Genomic DNA, 20,551 nt, shown 5'->3' on the forward strand with positions numbered 1-20,551 from the left:
AAAGTAACGTTCTTATCTTGGATATTTGCATTCGCCTTCTAGCATCTCAACTGGCGCCTGGGTTTAATGTGGGCTCGGTATGTCCGGGCTTCCTTTGCCCAACTAAAATAGTGCAGATAACAGTTGTTAACCACATTGGCCAATGCATAGGTCAACTTTATTGAAAATAAGGATACCCAACTATTTAGACTGAGAACTGGTCATTTCTGTCCAAATTTATCTCTGGAAATTTATTACTTTTCAATAGTTTCCGCGCGTATGTTTGTTGTGTAAATGTGAATGAAAAGACTACTGAAGGGTAAAATACTATATAACACTACAATGCCATGCGTTTCTTGTTCTTCTTCTTTTGCGAAAATTCTCATTTTGCTTTACAGGTTGGGTAGAGGCGGGAGGTTACATGATGATGATAGTTTGCTATAATTTTATACACAAGTGCCAACAAAGCTACAGCTAATATTTACTGTATAATCATAAATATTGTTGTATTCATCGACATACCTTTGTGATAATCGCATTGGGGTTGCACACTTTAATATTTTTAACAGTGTCAAACACTTGTATCGTTTGTCGCGTCTTCATCCTGTTGATCTCAGAGCAAACAGTTACATAAATTCCACTTCTGGATGCGCCATTTCTACAAAACAAAATCCAAAAAAAAAACAATTTAGATACTATCAATGAGAACAGTAGTTAATACTGGAAAAAGTTGAAGATGTAACATATTATATCACAGTTGACCTGAGACAAATTTTACTGATGTGATATTGCCTAGTAGAACAATACAGCAATATATCAGGTAAAACAACTACTTTGTGTACTTAGGATCATCAACTTAGAGAAAGCTGAGACGGTTGTACTGCTTGCATTGGGTAAACACTGATGCAAACAGTTTTGCTGTTTTACTTTGTCTTTTTAATTTTACAATTATTATCTATTTTGTTATATTTGTTCTCTCCGGAAGCAATTATGATGTAATTTACATGTTTGTTTACGTGTTACAACTTCAATACTGGATTAAGAACTTACATGCAATGAATTAATGTTGCACCACGACTTCCAAATCCTGTAGCTGCGATGAAATTTATAAGGGGTGTTAGGCTATCACCACTCTTTGGCCAGTTGTTTAGAATAAAGCGATTAACCTTGATAGATTCCTGAAAGCAAAATGTATGGAACAATATCGCTCTTCACAAGGTTTCCCTTCGATTTGAAGTTAGTGTTGAATGCCTTATTATCATGCTAAATAATAATGATAAAGTAAGTATATACAAACAATTTATAAGCATATTAGGGTCTTACCCGATACGATCGGTGGGCAACCTGACACTGATGGATTGTATAAAGTTGTTTTTTCTCAATGAGGCACGTGGATATTGTCATTGTTCCGATCTTGATGTCGTTTACATCTGGCCAATATTTTATAGTATTCTGTGTTGTGATACAATTAAAAACATATTGTTGACAGATTTCAACAAACAGATGTGCCATGCAGATCAGAATCCTTCACATATTGATATCAGTATGACTACAGCAATTATTTGGTTCCCAAAGTAAAAGTAAGCTTACGAAAGAATTGTTCCAATGTTACTAACGTAATGAAAATACAACCAGAAGAGACTAGTAATATCAGTTTTCTGCGCAAACGTTCGAAGCGAGAAATATTAAAACTTATAAGAATAGTATGATATAGCCTAATTGAATGAATTACATGATTTCCTGAGTCTGACTCATTCAACATAATAATCGTCTGACATTGATAGTCAAACACTAGTCGCCAAAAGTCTTCAACAGTATTCGGCAAAGGTGCCTGTGTCATAATCAAAGTTTGATTCAATCCAGGAATCTGTAGACAAAGAAATACACACAAAATTATCTTTAACAATATAATAATAGCGCTGTGATTATTCCATTTAACATCTCAAAGCAAACAAGAAGAAAATGAAAAAAAAAAACATCAGGTTGGTGGACCGCCTAACTATGTTACTTATTGTAGTTATTTAAAATGACGCTAAAGAATAATACTTCAGAGGAATTGTTCTGCTTTTAACAGAATAAGGTGCTCTTTTCAATGTTATTTAAATATTTTCAAGTGGATACACGTGGTTGCGATCCCAGCAAAGCATTTTCTACATAGCGATAGCAATCATGTCTCGTATAGCTCAGGTGGGTAGTGTAAAGGATTTATTATTCTGATTTCACTGGTTTGACTACCGAACTAGCCAAAATGTGTTTCTCGCTTTAGCTTCAACTTGAAGCACCGAATGCTTAACTATTTTAATACTTACATTCACGACAGAAGCGTTAATGTAATCGTTGCCTCCCTGAGTGAGACACATGGATTTCAGCAAAGGTCGATGATTGTCCACTGGGAAAAGAAGTTTTAATATGACATTAAATGGACTACATAGAGAAGTGATAGGCTATTCTCAACAATTTAAGTTGTGTCTGACAATCCAGTTTTCGCTATTTTAGCTAGTCTATGTTTACTGTTCCGCTTTACTAAGTTTGTTGTCAACTGTTGACGCTTTGACCGTAATTCCTAAGTTCATCAGCTGTCAGACGAATACATGTTGTCATATTCATTGGCATCAATTTAAACCTTTCATGAGACGTTTGACAAATTAAACTGACATTTCACCCTGTTAAAAATATGAATATTATGCAAGGGTTTATAGTTATTTAAATGAATATTTATACATGTGTTTGGTTATTATCTTGTAACATGCAGTTTTCATTAATTTGTTCTTCCTCGTCGAGGTACTCACGTGGCACAATATCTCCAAATCTGTTCTTGTGCAAGTTTTCAGGGGATGCCCCAGAGAATGAGATAGCATTTGTGCTGGGACTTATTTCTTCCAAACTCTGAACATAAACACAAAGACAATATTTTACAGTAATTACTTAACAAGAAATGTTGCCTCATAATTAAGAGCCAGTGAAAATAAAATATTAAGTTTATGTGATATTTATTATCTCTTGTATAAAATGACAAGATTTTTGTGGAAAATGACAATACCATAATGAATGTCAATTTCCGCATGGCATTTTGTGTTCCTCAGATGGTAACAACATATGTCAAAACAGTTTAAACGAATACACGTATTAGTCTTTGTATCGGGTGCAATTTGCTTCTACCCGATAATGGTATCTGTATCTGTTTTGTCATATTTCGTGTGTGTGGTTTTCCTCTCCTGCTTGTTGAGAACATACATATCTTCGGTTAGTATATTAATATTTAACTGTTGTATCTCTCAAATAATCGCTGTGTGTTCATGCAGTTTGCACAATGTACATACTGTTCCAGTTTTGCTCTTTCAATGACATTTCTCTTGCACATATATATAGGAGCAAGACATTTCAACAATGGGCATATTTTTATCCTTTAGTTAGCTGAGTAAATGAGTTCGTATTTGCAGGGTTAAGTCAATGGGTAATGTTGTGCAACTATTGCAGAAACTGGATTCATGACAACGGTACTGAATAGCTGATTATTCTATAATGTCTCTATGTTAAACCTTTCTCACAACCTGTGAGACAACAGTTATTTATTCAGTGTAGTACTTAACCCACGGACGACGCCATGTTGTTATGATATGAACGTATGGTGACAGTTTTTTTTTCTTCTAAATACTGGCAATTTTCTTGTAACCGATACTATCTCGCCAAGTCCACGCTAAACAAACCGATCGCCATGGACAGGGCGATTGTTATTTTCGTAATTATTTTTTCTAGGTTAAATTTCTCATAGACGCCCTATATTAATAATATCCTATAGGCAATCAACGACCATTTAAGTTACTCAAGACTCTATGTGATTGCATGATATCATTATGCCTATGTAACTTTCCTTTACTCATATGTTACCCTCTAAAATGACACAAGACATTTTTTAATCGATGTCCTTAAAATAAAACATATTAAGCTTGAATATGTGCCCAACCTGTCGACAATTGCATAACAGTAATTTCACCTCTACTTGTTTTGAATGATTTTTGCGTCATGTATTTATCATCACCTTAAAGGTAGCCGATATCATTTCTTTAGCAGTAGAACTTCTCATGAACAACGGAAACCTGGAAATTGCCATCGGTTTCCTAAGAGAAAATTCATCATCAGTATTGTTTTGGTACACTTGGACATCTTCCATGTTTTCGCATTTGTTGCTTTCTTGTTTTGCTTGAGCGCCTCCATCTTTTCGAGAAGAAGGAATTTCATTTCCATCAGTGGTGTCATCATTTCCTGTGGCTGACAGGATGCATTCCTCGTGTTTCTTAGAAGGAACAAAGCGTACCACGTTGGTATGCCCACTATCTTTGCTCACATTTTCATAGGCAAAAGGGGCTTCGTTTGTAACCTCTGTAAGAATGGAAAATTATTTTTAATGAATACATATTAAACAAATAATGCAGGTGGTATGAACAATCACGCTCATTGTTTTAGCAGTTGGTCGAAGAAAATAAAATATAATGCAATTGCTCAATGGGAAAAACAAGTTATTTTAATATCAACGATGGCTCATAGATGGGTCATTGCGAATCAACGACATAAACTCATTTCACAGCAAGTGACACATTCACTCATTTAATATTTTGTACTAAATGATGATTGAACAAACGTGGACTGCAACCCTTTATTTGGTATAATAGCAGTTTACTGAAAAGAGAGGATCAAATCTTATAAGACATTGATGGTTTTGTGTTTATGTTTTACTGATCTAAATGTATTAATAATGTAAACATTATGTGAACTGGCGGCAGTTAAGAAAAACATTGACTATAACGGGTTCAGAACAGTGAAATCATTAATGCGAGAAATGTAAGACTGCGATTTCGAAACCAACATATGTGCTTGGTCTTTATGAATGGTGTTAGTGTCTCCTGAAAATAAACAGCTTTGATAGTACTAAAGGCTCTTGATAAAATAAAATAGTAAATCTTTAAGGCCAATAGTATAGTGCAGCGTTGTTTGGCATTATATGTAGACAGATCTAATTAAACCCTACAAGAAACTTACAAACTTACCTTTTGAGTCGTCTGCTTGTCGTTCCACAGTGTTAGGTTTGGATGTAGATCTCCTATATTTCCATATTCTTGAAAGGAAAAAATAAATAAATTAATGAAAATTATAGCGTAACATCTAACCATGGCAACGTTTTCAGTGACTCACCCGTAAACTGCAAGTAGAGCAATTATTGCGAGAGAGACCGTTCCAATTGTAACACCAACAATTAATCCAACGGATCCTGAAGGGAAGAACAAACGTTTATATCATGAAGTTTCCTTTGATTGTTAGTAAAGAGGCGGATGTATATAGTAATGTTTCAGTTGATTGTTAGTTAAGGTGCGGATGTTTATAGTAATGTTTCCATGGTGACCAGCATTTGCCAGATATGATTATTTCACATCGTAACGTTATAATGCTACCATTATCATACGACTGATCTACAAAGACGTCTAATAGTAATAATTATAATATGGGTAACCAATGACAGCAGTTTCAACATATTTTACTTGAGAATGGAGTAAAAACAACCAAGTAAATTTAAATGAATTTGTTTTTGTGATTTATCTAGTTCTCACACATACTATTGACAATGATCACAGCATAACGTAATGTTCGGGGTCGCTACGATAAACTAGGACGTAGACGAAATAGTTAATGAACTTTTTTATAAAGTTCAATGTTGCTCGAATCAGTAAGAAGTTGTTGTACTAACCAGTATCAGGCAAATTTGTTTTCACCATTTCCAAGATTGGACCGGGGGGTCCATCCCCATTTGGCCCTTCTCTCACAGCTTTAACCCTGAAGTCATAGTTTATGTCTGGTTCAAGTGACGTAATTATCACAGCATAATTATCTTGATTATTGCTTGCATTTATTCTTATAAAGGTACTTGGCCAATCTCCGCTCTCCGACAGCTTGGTTAGTAACCAATACTCAACCACTGGGGGAGTCCCAACGTCGCCATCCCATTCCGGCCAGGTAATTGTTAGCGAATTTGAGCTGCTTACGCTAGCAGCTGGAACTTCTTGGTATTCTGGAAGTCCTTAATAAACAAAAAACCACTACAAATTTAGTAAAAATTAATATAAATAATAAACATCAGCCTTTGCAAACAGTCATATGGTTACGAATTTCAAGACAAACACAACAACAACATTATAACATCAAAAGTGACAAGAAAAGGTAAGTACATATCAATATTTTTTATTTCGATGTTATGTCGGACGAAAGGATCGTTTCTGCGCAATAAACAATCATTGAGCAATTTTGCTGGTAATGTTGTGCAACTGTGATCATGTGACTGATTTATAAAATTGCGAACTTTAACCAGCTCATCACATTGCCCTAGCTCAGTTAATTTATTTCTTATTCGAAAGCGCCACACAAAATCAGTTTAGCTCTTCAGTGTCATTAAGGAGTAGTAACGTTAAATATAACAGGCGTGAAAGTACTGACTTTTTGGCAGACTAACAGTTAAAGACACAGGGGACAAAAAACAGTTCCGTGACGGATAATACTGAATCGTTGTCGTACTTTCCTATCGTTGGATAAAAATTCCTAGACTTCTTAAAGCATACCAACTAGGCAATCCATACATTATGCCCTATGACGTAGGGCTAGGTAATTTACTTTAAAAATAGTCGAACGAAATTGTTGTAAGATTAACAAACATACTTGGAACAAAGTAGTAAATTATATTACTACTGGAACTTTCTCCTGTAACCGTCTTTAGTGTCATGTGGATGCTGTAATTTCCTTCTACTTTGAGACCAGTCAACGTGAAAGAGGTGCTAGCAGGATCTGTTACCTCATATATGCCTACATGTGGCGGCTCCAAGTTAATTGATGCATAGTAGATAGTTAACAAAGTCAAACCAGTAATACATGAACTGCTATCAGTCTGAAGCAAGGTAAAAACGGAACGGATTAAAATTAACTTTGAATTGTAAAACATTGAGTGGTCTTATGCTTTAGGCAAATCAATTCCCACTATATTTTTGCACCACCTTGTTTATCAAAGTGTAAAAAAGCTTTACTCTACAAGATTTCTCCTTGAAAATAAAAACGTCCCTTAATGCTGCGGTATGTTCTCGTACCCACTATTAGGTAAGGCAAAAGCAAGAGTAATACCTATATATATATACAGGTGAAATATAGGTAATCTGCAGCAGACTCAAAGCAACCCTCATGGCCCAGTAAATTAGGTTAACAACACTGTTGCTTCCGATCTACAATACATTCATGAACTTCAAAAAAAGTTCATTTTTAAATATTTCATTTCGGCACCAAAACTACAGCTATGATGTTAAATAACAAAAACCACGTTATTTCTTATTCCACAAATAATGACATAATAATATACGTGAAGAATAACATGATATTTGCATTGACAATAAAATTATGTGCACCTTCCAAGATATTTTCACATTTTCCTGATCTTCTCCAGCGACTTCTGCCGTAACATTCATTGGGCCATCTTGATATGCTTGTGTAAATATGAAACAATGGAAACTAAAAGTAAGACCAAAAAAATGAAATAAAGTCAATAAATTTGGAGCCATATTTTCAAATATACATGTGAAGCTTTCTATAGTATGTGATAAATGATGACACCCAGCTTCAGGAAATTTAATCATTCGTATTTCGGTTTAAAAGGAGCCCCAGAAATAACTCGTTTGGTGAGATCAGAGTCTTACTACTTTCAAACGCACCTCTTCCGTTAGGTAATATCAACGACTACTTGGCTACGTACGTCATTAGAGCAGTTGGAGTTCTCCGGTGTAAAAACCTTTTGTAATTCTCGGTGTGGTTTACATAGTATCATACAAGTAGTTTCATCAGTGTCACTGAAATAACCATGTATACCTTAGATTAAGGTTCACTGACCGTGCAGACGCAGCAATTCTATTGAAGTTTATTTGTAGTGATAAAGAATACGTAAAACTATTGAACTTACGCAGAACTTCAGGTACAAACTATTTTTCTGGTAATATGTATGCACTTTTTGGGAATAATAAAGTAACCATGAGTTGCAAAGTTTCATTGAGGTTCCTATGCTTTGTTATTAATCCTCAAACATGAAAATTAGGAGATGGGAATGTCCAAAATGTTGAATTTTTCTCAACCAGTTTATACCACATTTGAAATGTTGATATTTATTGATGAATTACAATTTAGCCACATTCACTGAAGTTCATAGTCTGGTCAACAAAGAAGATCAATGCCTAATATTTATTTTAGCATGTAAGAACTCAAATCTACCTATTTTTATTTTTAAATTTCGTGCTTATGAGTCAATTTTGCCCCACACTTAATAAATATTTATTCAAAAAGAAAACATGAAAATGACATGGGAAATACTGACAAGGTCTACTAACTTTCCAGAAAGTAGTAGTGTTACTAGTTTCCGTATAGTTTACGAGGGATGTGTTAGGGGAATGAATCTGATGAATCTACCATCTTAGGTTTCATCGTTTAATGCGACTGAACAATCATCATGCTAAGTTCACATAGGCCTACCTCGTAATGTTGATATACCTTATAGCTAAATTTAGAACCCCTAAATTACCGGAGCTTCACACATGGACACCAATTACGGCCCAGAGCTACATTCAAGAGACATTTAAGCATAAGTTAAGTGCTGCAGCTTCTGTTGCAGCTATGCAGTTTACGTAAAAAAGCATAGGATGAGGAGGTGGGTAGGAGGTGTTTCTTAGCCCCTAATTTTTACTGTGATGTGCAAGTTGTACTAGTGCATCAAACTTGCAAAATGTCCTCCCTGTCTGGTTGCTTGCTCCAACGTGCCCCCCCCCCCTTTTTACTTTTAAGCGCCATCACTAATTGGGACGATATAGACTTGTTCGTGTATAATTTACAGTTGAAATCATTTTCCACAATTTGCTAGATATACTGCTAGTTGAAATGACTGATTATCAGTGAGGTATTCGAGACATGTTATATCGAGAACTTGGGGACTGAGACCTCTCTTAAGTCATTACCATTGACAGCGTCAAACAAATTTGTTAATATGTATTATACTTTATGCAAATGTTTACGCATGACACAACATGGCGGTATCCTTTTAATAGCAGTAAAAATCGAGCAGTAGTTAACTAGTTACACCCTTCTTCTGAAAGGAATACTGAAAAAAATGGCTGCAGATCGAATATTTCAATCAAGCAGAACGATGCGACCACTTTTGCTGAGCAATAATTGTCGACGAGGCTAACTGTCATTGAAATGTTATCCACCTGCAATAATAATGTAATGATGTAAAAATATTTGATTTGACAGACAAATAAAAAATGTTATGAATAAATACGTACACATTTGGTGAATATTAAAGGCCAAGCGACATGCATCGAAATATTCGAATATATCACCTACCTTATTTCGTAATTGTAGTTATCATGTCACAGTCGGCGGAAACACAAGCACAATAAAAAAAATTGTTTGCGTAATACTGTACATATGTAAACTTTTAAGAACCAAGGAAAATTGCTGTTTCAACAGGCTTTAACAGGAAATTTATGGAAGGGAAATTTATGGAAGGGAAAATTATTTATAAGTCAAAAATATCTTACTTACATTGTAAAAAAACCCAACAATGTTAGCCTCTAGAAAGACGATACCTAATTACAGTAGAAATTTGGGAAGGATCATCAGCCTATAGTATCATGTATACAGAGCTAAACACGCGCCGAGAAATCTACATGTTTCTCACGTGCATATCCATGACAGACGAGAAAACGGTAGCATGCTAGGTACTTTACAGTTTGGTCAGGGACATTTTATCCACTGTTACTTCAGGACCCGAAAGCAAAACTCAGAAATAATTTAATAAAATCATAACTAAGTAAGTTTTTATGTATCCAAATCAATAGGGTTTTGCTGGGGTACGGGGTATCTTTGTTCCAAGTATCAAAGCATACTGCTTCCAAATTTCTTGAGATTTCATGTTTACCCAGCCTGAACGTCACATCCACACCTACAGACATCCGAACACACGCCACCGCCATTGCATTGGTTACAATTAACATTTAAAATGAAAATCCGAGTTTGTAGGTTTATGAGAGCTGGTAAATCCGTAAAGGAACCTTTAGTGTCAATACGCTTTCAGTTTTCAGTGACATAGCACTTGAAGGTTTTTTTAGAAGAGGTAAAATGGGGAGGGTTACTGTGATAATAATGCTATGCTGATATACAACACAAAACAAATACCATTTATTACAATTTATAAATAAAAGGTTGCAACGGCTTAAGTATATTGTCAAGTGGCAAAAAAAAGTAATCAATAACAGTAAACACAATGCAATAACATTCTGGCAAGTTATGCGGTCAATAATCATCTGCTTGCACGTAAAAAATAACATGACAGATACAATTATTAAAATGCATTGTGATTTAGTATGATGGTGCGAAATACCTGCACAAATGGTAGTAGCATTCAGCGCTGGACTCTTTGGACCTTCTCCCTTCTCTCCTTCTCTTACTGCTGCTACACAGAATGAGTATCTTTCCTCTGGTATGAGGGCCGTAAAGGTGAAATTCAATGTCTTGATAGATGTAGACGTATCCTGGATAGACCAATTCAGTCCTGATGCCAGCTTGTAGTAAGGCATATACCCGATGACAGGAGGGTCCCCATCTTCATTTTCTTCATCCCAGGCTGACCAGCTGATGGTGACTGTTGAATCCGTTATTAAATCTGCTTTTGGAGCAGATTGCAGTAAAGGGAGATCTAGAAGCCCAAATGGGAAAGACGAATTACAGATTATCTACTGGAAGAAATCATTGTTGACTGTATAATGTTACGTCAGACGTGAGCATGGTTTATCGCTATAAACAATGAACACTATAATAATATTAAAGAATGAGTAATTGTCATCATGTTTACAGGTGGTGATGGAGTATAGTATTGAAGTCAGTTGTGTAATAAAATTTCTATAAAGCAGTGTACAATAAAGTGTTATTAATGGCTATTCATAGTTTGCAATCAGCTGTAATTTTTACTTATGAGATATTGTTGACATACTATGACATGTGATCATGTGAATGTGCTCGGAACAATTACACAAAGAATATAGTTCAAGAAACATTGCCTTTGGATATATCGTATTTCAGAGGTTTGATTCTTACACAAGTTGATTTCACTAACATCCATCTGTACCAAAACAATATGACATTGGTACTCATCAAACTACATGAACTAGCTTAAAACATTATAAGGTCCAACAGCATTGATGCTGAAAATTATTTTGCCTAACATAGTTTTCAAATTAAAAGTTAAGTAAAATAAAGAAGAAAATATTTAAGTTCAGCTACACTAATGGTACAGTGTAATAATAGTTAAGTTAAATAGTAACTTGAACCTCAATTGATATACCACTATCAACAGAGTAAAATGAAATGAAATCTCTAAATATAACTAAAATAAATAAATCAAGTGTGGTAGCATGAGAGTACGTGCTACATTACTTACTTTCCAATTGTCTTCTTTACAATAAGAGGTATTGTCATATCATGGTAAGTGTATATTATAACCATCCGCCTTTGAATCCGTCTTTCTATAGTGTTTCTTAGTCACTGTTACAAAGTTGGAAACTGTTTGCCGAAGAGTGTTTAAAAGAAACAGAAAATTGAAGTTGTCGTCTTCCTGCTCAATGAAGAGACCACGGTTGACACCTTGAGTGCTAATGTAACCTATGCAATTATGCTACTCACCAAATACATCTATAGTTATGTTATATACTGCATATCTGTTGCCATCTTTCCTCAGCTGACAGTAAAGTGTCTGTCCATCTGTGACATTGTCTACTAGGAATGGAGCGGTTCTTGTTGTTGCATTACCAAAAATATAATCAGGAGAAATACCATTGTCATCTAAATTCTCATGATGTCTTGACAGAACAAAATCTAACTGATTAATGTCTGAAGGACTTGGACCCTTAGCTGCTGTGCAAGTCACAGGAGCTGTTACTCCGGGATTTTTACGGGTATAGGAGGCATCTATTAGACCTTAAATGAGGAAAGAATGAGAAACACTCATAGCAGTCTTTATAACACATCAGATTATACTCTGCTAGGACCACAACATTTTACCAGTATTTTCATTGCAATGCACAGAAAATGCTTTGCTGAAAATGAACTGATATTAAAAATATAATATGTTGATTATACAGAAATGAAAATGAGATAATATTGTGATGAGAATATACTGCTATTGTGAAGTGCAATGTTTTGAGCATCACATACCGAATTTATAAAATGAAATAATGATTATATAGAAAGAATAACTGAAAACAAACCTTAAGCATATTGCAACCCCACCCCCGCCACTCTCCTCAATTTTCAAGGAGTACACCTATAGTAATATATGCAGAGACAAACGATTTGTGTGCTTGACTCAACCCTGGATTGTCATAAACTTAATGATATAAAGCAGTATGAAAAAGCAATGATATAAAACATTACAAACCGTAAATTGACCCAAATTCCATTTGTAGTGTCACTCGCATGCAAAGTTAGTTGCTTAATAATGCACATAAATACACAGGAACAATTTAAACATGAATGCATGTTCCTTCAATTAAAATTCTCTATGTTACTGGTAACAGTGATTTATCATATACCCATTGATGTAGGCAGTATTAAAGAAACAAACTGATCTACATCTAACAAAACTAGAATTATTTATTTAAATCAGCAACTGAAAAATAATTGATTGAGGCATTTCTTACAACCAAGTTCCCTACTTTGTAAAAAGAAAACAATTCGCACATTTACTACTGTCAATAAAACAGTCTGTGTTTCGTTTTCATTTATTGCGGGTAAAAAGCTTTACCATAACAATAATCAAGCTCAAACAAGAACTATAGAAGGCAAATACTCCTCGCGTCACCTATAGCAATGAATCATGTTAGTATGGCATTTTTTTCTTCATGACTATCAACTTTTTTTCAAGCTTTCTTTAAATATCATTTCATATAAACGAGAAACCATCCCGATGCAATCTTGACAGAATGTTTCTTACCTGTCTGACATAAGTTGGGTGAAAATAGTTCCACCCATTCAGGATTGCAACCTCCAGAGCAGCTTCCTGTTACTTTGTTACAGTAACTTTCTGAACAATGACAGTCACCCTCACAGCCGTACCCAAAGCGTGGCCCTAGGCATTCTGTAAATCAAAATGCTCTACATTCATTCACTGTAATATTAACTATTGTAATATCTTTGTATATGATGCCCTCGTTAAATGTACTACCAATGAATCGAAAAGCAAAGATAGTCTGCACTCAATTGCTAACTGGCATATATATATATATATATATATATATATATATATATATATATATATATATATAATTATCGCTAGGTAACACGTTTCATTACAACGAGACAGCTAGCATTCTGATTACTTTGATATTTGGAAGTTGCAGTTCAGCTCTGACCAAGCATCTTGTTGATGTACGATTTAACCCTGCAGCTTGAAGAAAACTACTGTAAACTGCATGAAAATTGATTATGATTACTGTGCCACCTCAAGGGAAATGAACACATTTCCATGCTGACACAATTCTTCTTAAATATTATATGCCACACTCTCGTTGTGGCGATGAATTTTCCAGAATTTGTAACTTCTACAAATATTGAGAGAAATGGAACTGCTTTGAGAACAAAGTTATTATATTGTGTTGAATTTCTATCTGAACTCCCGTTATTCACACAATTTTCAATCCAGACTCAAGCCTTACCTTCACATTTCACTTGTCCTGTGTGAACTTCATAGCCTGGAGCACAACTTTGGTTTGGACATTCTCCCGTTATCTTATCACATGTAACATTCCCCATGCAGTGACATTTATCAGTGCAGCTAGATCCATAATAGTTAGTAGTACAAACATCAGGAACTGCAGGAATTAAAACATACCTTTCAAGATGCATTTGAAGTTTTAAGGATTGCTTCTTTTTGTTGTTACGGAAAATGTAAGGATGACAGTAGACGACTTTCAAGAACAATATATTAAGTATTCATGCAACCTGACCAGTCTCAGCCGCCGTTCTAAGATGTATTTTTTTTTTATGGCATGCAGTTTTAGCGATATGAGTTGTCAAGGTCTAAGAGTAAGAAGAAAATTTGACAGTGGCAACAAAAGAAGTCTAAATTATCACACCAAACAAAGCTCAGTAGGAAGCTGTTCCATGGGATCCTGCAACACATTCTCATTGTACAAAGGATAAACATGTTTTGCTATGTAAATTAAGCTGCAACTTACCGCAGTGGAGTAGGTCTGAGATCAGGGCAAGTCATTTTCTACTAATGATGAATCAAATGTCATGTTTGGATCAATATCCATCAAGTAACACTACTAACCCTGACAATTAGTCCCTGACCATCCACTACTACATCCTGGTGGTGATCCTGTACATACTCCTGTATATCTGTCACACTGGCCAGACAGACAGTGACAGGTCTGTAGGCAGCTGGCACCATAGGTTCCTGGATCACATGCTGATGGCAAAGTAAATAACTTGCTTAGTTGAATGAACTTGTAACTGATGGGAAGTTGTTTACTCTATTAACTACTTTAATGTCACAGTCCAAAGCATCTTTACTAACAATTTCTTAAAACTTAGCAGAAAAAACACTCACACGCATCCTTCCAACTTCCAGTATTTATTCCCCTTGTGAGATATTGTATCACACAAAGTATTGCCTGCAAACCTAGCCTGTATTGAAGATGGTGAATGTGAGGTAGAAGTTACAGCCTACGCTAAACTCCAACTGACCTGCTTGCTTTTTCTTTAAATGATAACCTGCCTCCCTTTTTGCATAAGTTAATAGTCAATTAATTATTGTGATAACATAAAATATAAAAAAATTGTTTCAATAAAAATGATGAATGTACAACAAAATGAAGAGATCAAAAGATGTAGGAAAAATGTAGCATTTTGCAATAGCAATAGACACTTATTGGCTTGAGGGACGGAGTGCACAAAAGTACTTTCAATATACGTCATTTCTGTTACTTATTACAAATTCCAATCCACTTTTCAAATTGATTAAGTGGTGTTGAAAAATTCTCATTGATAACTTCAGATATTTTGCGCCTTTGCAAAAGAAGGAATCGTGAGCGATCAAATGCGAGGGGAAAAAAACGTGTTATCCATGTCATTAGAGATGAATATAAAGCCAATATATTCTTGAATCTTTTTATTTTAACTTCAAATAGAAATCACTCAACCTTTCAGGATTACAGCCTATGAGGTGGAGAGAAGAGGCGGCGGTGGGTAGTGATAGGTGAGTTACCGCTTCAATACTTGCATATTCATCAGTGACTAACCCTCACTCTTACCCTTAAAAAGCCCCATCTGACCAATTGGAATATCAAACATGCTACAGCTCAGTTAACATGATTGTATGAAATCAATCAATGCCAAAACAAAGTACCTAGTATTTTTACCATATTTGCGAAATTCGGAACTTAGTCAGACACAGCTTAATGAAAGTTATCTCCAACATTGCAAGCGGCTACCTTAGTAAGCTCTACAGAAATTGATTATATTAATGTGCATTACTTTGTAAAAAAGAGGAAATTCCTGTTGACAAAACAAGAAGGAAGTCAATATAAAGGACATACAATATGTTGCATGTCAGTCTTTTTACAGATTTTTAATATGAAATTCAAAATCTTTTAACTTTTGAAAACTGCTTACCTGGAGTAAAGTTAAAAAGTTGATATATTTCAGAAAGTATAAAATCCATTTTGTTTATTTAAACTGCATGGCCACATTTTTACCCATCGACAGGAGAAATATAAAATGTGACATTTCAGTTTGACATTAATGATGCAACTTTTGATGCCTATCATTCTTCTGGAAAGGGTTGTACACAGAATTTTTTACCTCTGTATATTTGGCAATCTGAAGTAAATATGAATAATTCTGATCTCTCAAATGAGAGAAAAAAATCACACAAACAGATTTATGTAACACATTTAAGGCAAATGGGAGTTTTGAGCAAATCATCAGATGGTCATATGTAAAAAAAACGCAAATAGTATGGCGCTAAATTTTGGGTGATGTTATTACAGGTTAGAATGTCATTATTCTGATCGAGGTTTATCCAAATAAGAAAGGAACTGCTTTGGAACGGTTGCAGATAGGTCACAAGGTTCACGCCAAGCTTTGCACTGTTTGAAAATTCAGTATACAGATCTTTCACCTAAAATACACCTTACGAATATCAAGTTGCATCTTTTTTATGGTGCATACATAAGAGACAGGCCTGGAGCTTCCTTTGCTCAACGTTTTATATCTCAGGTCTCCCCATAGGGCCCGTGTTTTGACCTTCTGACGGAGGGACCATTTTTTTCATCATAAGTGGAATTCATTAAGCCCTCGTTGATCTTGGTAATACATCTATTGCTAGAAAAAAACCGAGTTGCTGGTTTGAGGTACTGTATTACCAAGTGTCTCAAATATTTATTTTTAAAGTAAAAAGTTGAATTTTTGATGAATTCAGCTTCAAAACTGAGATAGTCGTTGCTGGTTTGACGATATGTTCTAAATGTTTGACAAAAAATAAACCAACAAAATAGTTCTTTGTAACTTATTGTAGTGGAAAGTATAACTAGTGTCCATTTTCAGTGATATATGTGCAACAACTTCTGGAAGGCTGTACCATCTGGAAAACTTTAGTTAAGACAGAGCTAAATACTCATGTGACTAAATTTTGTGTATCATGGGATCATTAAATGAAGTTTTGGCAGAAGTCTGGGGTGGTGATCTGACAATTTCTTGCTAAAATGACACATAAACCTGCTGTTTGAAATTCGACACCCCCACCTAAATTATTTCCCTCGCACTGAAATTCCATACCTGACAAACATTTCACAATGCTGGCTACACCCTCTCCCCATCCCCCCTCCCACCCCTCTGAGAGTTTTATCTGTTTTTCTTGAATGTAAGATGAAGGCGTTAAGGGAATACTTTGTCGATACTTCTGGGAGTTTTACATGTAATACAGCACTTTTTCTACCTGAAAGCTAAACTTTTGTGTCTCCAAACACAAGGGACGGAATTTTAAGCATTTTTTTTTAAAGCATTTTTTAATATTTTCCCAGTTATGTAGGCATTTTTTGTACTTTCATTGCATTGCACAGAATGTCAGACTATAAGTGTAGGGTTTTACATTGTAGCCTAATAAGTAGTAGAGTTGTAGGAATAGTTATTCCTTGTAGAAAGTCTTCAGAAGAAGATCACTTTTTTAAACTTCACTTACTAATAACATGAAAACATAACATAAAGAATGCTTCAATTTGTCACTACTACATCCGTACCCCGCACCCACCCACTTCACATGTATTTACCAGATCCTATTATATCAATTTCCAAAATTCGGAATTTGGCGCTGACTCCGGCAAAGCCAGTATCCGACCATAATTTAAATTCCAAAACTGATACATCCCTTAATTATAATTTAAATAAGGAATGATAACATCTTTACTAAAACATGATGGAATTAAAACATATGTTGAAATATTAAAGTAAGCTCTACCGGTAAGGCAGTCCAACCCCTTCCATCCTGTGTTACAGCTACAGCCGTATGGGTGAGCGAGGCAGAAGAGGTATTTACTGCAACTGTCAGAACCACCACCGCTAGAACATCTCCTCTCACACGTGTCTCCATACCTGTTACCTCCACATTCTAACAGGAAAATATAAATTAATTACAAAGCCGCCCTAGTAACGTTACAAGAAACTCAAATTCAGTACTGCTCCCAAAAGGCATGCAACTTCACTAGACAGCAACTTCATATGTATAGTCAGTTGCAGAATATGTCATTGCTTAAAAGCAAAAGAACAGAAACAGAAAGTATTTGATTACCTTAACTGTATTCAGCAATGTCATATACTGAGGCTAGTGCAATTGACCTCGGTATCATCAACAAGTTAGGAAATTATTTAAAATACCAACATAGGGTGCAAACACCATTTCATTTATTTCACAGACAATATCCATATATAATGATCCTGACAACCCTTATATGCAGCCTAATCACGAATGTGTTGACTATAAAGGACTAAATCCAATTGATATTCGTTGCAAATGACAGTCCAATGCTGTTTTTCCTGACACTTATCTCAGAACCATCAACGGTCCGCTGTAAGTGTTTATGTTGAGATTTTGCAATTGTGAGATAAATTTACCAATGTATTGATCTTGAAATAATACACATGTAGGATTTGCATAAACTATTCGTGATACTCTAAGTAAATGAATACTAGCTGAAAGTATCCTGCAGTTATTAAACCTACATGCAAATAATCTGGATGGGCTATTGGGGGGGGGGGGGGCAAATCACTAGATGAATCACAAACAGCATGCAGTGGCTCACAGGGCTAATATTGCTCAAATTTTATTTGTAAAGGAAGTTTCTCAAATCACAAAATAATTGCACACACTTGTATTTTTCAATTACTGAACACACTACTCTGTTGTTCAAATAAGGCCTAACATTCACCGTTTCAGAACTGTTTTTAATCTGCAGGTATGGTATGTATCGGTTTCAAATTACCAACATCACACATTTACATGCAATAAACAAGGTCTAAAGCTTTCATACAGTAGACCTGAGCCATTACTTGGTTCCCTTTAGCAAATCATTTTTTTGTTCAATGAAATACGAAGTGGATTGCCAGTGAGCTTGAATAAATGTTATTTACATTTACAATTTGAAAGTCGCATTATGCAGAATCTCTCTCTGTCATGAAGATTTACAGATTTATTTCATAAAAAAAATATTTCTCAGTAAAACATTTAGAACATTGTTACCTTCTTCACAATGTGTTCCTTTGAACCCAGGGGCACAAATGCATTTTCCACTTGTCTCGTCACAAATGCCTCTGTTATAGCAGTTATCACATATACCATCACAAGCATCTGGGCCCCATCGATGAGCTGGACAAGCTGGTGTTATGAAAAGATCGTGTTAAGATGTAAATTATGACTGTGAAGCTGAAATAATAGTAAGTTATATGTTACTATAGTAAAAAGAGCTGTACCTTTATTCAATAACTTTATAGAACTGCATTTTATATTGTGGATCACAACTTACAACCATGATATATTTCCCTATACGTTAATGCAACTGCATCTTAGATCCATACTTTCTCTGATCTAGTCTCAATTGTCCTGATTGATACAGGTGTGGTCGCTTCCATACGAAAGTAATTAATAAGGTAGTCATATCAAATGCTTTTTTTTTTTTTTTTATAACGGTTTCCCATCACATTTTGATCATATCCTCTTTTAAAGGAGGAATAAACCATGTAATTTGTCAGTAACCGCATATTAGAGGCTTATATTCTTACGCCCTCTGTTAAATAACTTGCCAAAACTACCTATTCCCGATTTTTTTTTTAGGAATAAACTAATTATTATCATAAAGTCAATGGAAAATGTTGTTAAGCTATTCCTGCCGGGTAAAAATGTTTCCACAGAAAAAAAAGAATGTACAAAATTCACAAACGCACCAGGCTTGCCACTCAGTCGCAGAACTGTCCCTAGTGTTAGCGGAACTAGAATCATAGTAACTGCCAGTGTCGGCACCATATGTGATCTGTTTAGCTAGCTCTAAGGCTCATTGTTTCAGTTCCTCCACTGTTCATTTAGTCTCGATTTGATAGCAGTTAAGTCCAAATGCATCCATGTTCTCCTTTTTTCAAACAATCCCAAGCCCGGAAAGTGTTATGGAAGAAAACTATGACTAGATATTGCCTTAGCTATCATGAAGTGTTAGGAAGTGTAAGGCTCAGAAGGATTTAATGTGTTGATATGCGATCTGTGGCTTGCTTATTTCACGAAATAAGCGTGAACTGTCGAAGTTCAAAAATATTAGGAAAGCCAAGGGTGACAATCGAATGTTAAGGTTAAAAGATATGCTTTCAAAAGTTCGTGTTGCTCGAAAAGAGCATACTGCAAAACGGTATTCTCTAAGCAGAAAAGGCAAGGTTTTGTTTTTCCTTTAGGTAATGCACAAGTTTCTCAAACATGCTGTCCTTGCTCTCATACTAGTTTTGAAATTAAAAAAAGAGGCGATAATTGCTTCTTGTTAGCTTATGATGGTTATTCAACACAAAAAAATATATTGGGGACAGAAAATTGATCTAGAAATGATTTAGTTGTATATTCATAAAGAAATGTAACCAATACCAATTAGTCTATATGAAATTAGAATTAATTTCTGTAATTTCAACTTTCAACTGTTATATCTTTCTAGACTTTACCAAGTTACCTTTGGTGAAGGATGCTCTTTAAAACGTTATTCAAAATCGGACGTAAAGTAATCCATCTCAGACAACGACAATTCTTCATAATATTTCTAATTAGTGAATTAAGTTTTTAAATTTAAAAAAAATTCATATATTTTCTAGATGCCTTATGTAAATTTAAATTAGCCTGCCTATAGAAATAAAGTCCTCAATTTCACTCGAGCATTAATAATATGTTACTTAATAGCATAAACTACCCCAAGTACTT

At 35.0% G+C, this 20,551-nt stretch overlaps 1 protein-coding gene across 1 annotated transcript in view; it reads right to left on the minus strand.

The window, feature by feature from the left end:
• Positions 1 to 20,551, minus strand: part of LOC139982776 (uncharacterized) — a 38,459-nt gene that overhangs the window by 2,944 nt on the left and 14,964 nt on the right. The window contains exons 5-23 of the mRNA XM_071995867.1: positions 18,845 to 18,979; positions 17,567 to 17,716; positions 14,381 to 14,518; positions 13,761 to 13,916; positions 13,040 to 13,183; positions 11,731 to 12,024; positions 10,433 to 10,747; positions 7,416 to 7,492; positions 6,682 to 6,913; positions 5,720 to 6,049; positions 5,170 to 5,245; positions 5,025 to 5,092; positions 4,019 to 4,359; positions 2,769 to 2,865; positions 2,289 to 2,368; positions 1,712 to 1,846; positions 1,303 to 1,431; positions 1,030 to 1,157; positions 502 to 637 (exon numbers count right to left, since the gene is read on the minus strand). Of these exons, the coding sequence (XP_071851968.1) occupies positions 502 to 637; positions 1,030 to 1,157; positions 1,303 to 1,431; positions 1,712 to 1,846; positions 2,289 to 2,368; positions 2,769 to 2,865; positions 4,019 to 4,359; positions 5,025 to 5,092; positions 5,170 to 5,245; positions 5,720 to 6,049; positions 6,682 to 6,913; positions 7,416 to 7,492; positions 10,433 to 10,747; positions 11,731 to 12,024; positions 13,040 to 13,183; positions 13,761 to 13,916; positions 14,381 to 14,518; positions 17,567 to 17,716; positions 18,845 to 18,979 (3,161 nt within the window). The remainder of the gene's footprint in view (positions 1 to 501; positions 638 to 1,029; positions 1,158 to 1,302; positions 1,432 to 1,711; positions 1,847 to 2,288; positions 2,369 to 2,768; positions 2,866 to 4,018; positions 4,360 to 5,024; positions 5,093 to 5,169; positions 5,246 to 5,719; positions 6,050 to 6,681; positions 6,914 to 7,415; positions 7,493 to 10,432; positions 10,748 to 11,730; positions 12,025 to 13,039; positions 13,184 to 13,760; positions 13,917 to 14,380; positions 14,519 to 17,566; positions 17,717 to 18,844; positions 18,980 to 20,551) is intronic.

The sequence above is a fragment of the Apostichopus japonicus genome, chromosome 16 (assembly GCF_037975245.1).
Source record: "Apostichopus japonicus isolate 1M-3 chromosome 16, ASM3797524v1, whole genome shotgun sequence".
NCBI lineage: Eukaryota > Metazoa > Echinodermata > Holothuroidea > Aspidochirotida > Stichopodidae > Apostichopus > Apostichopus japonicus.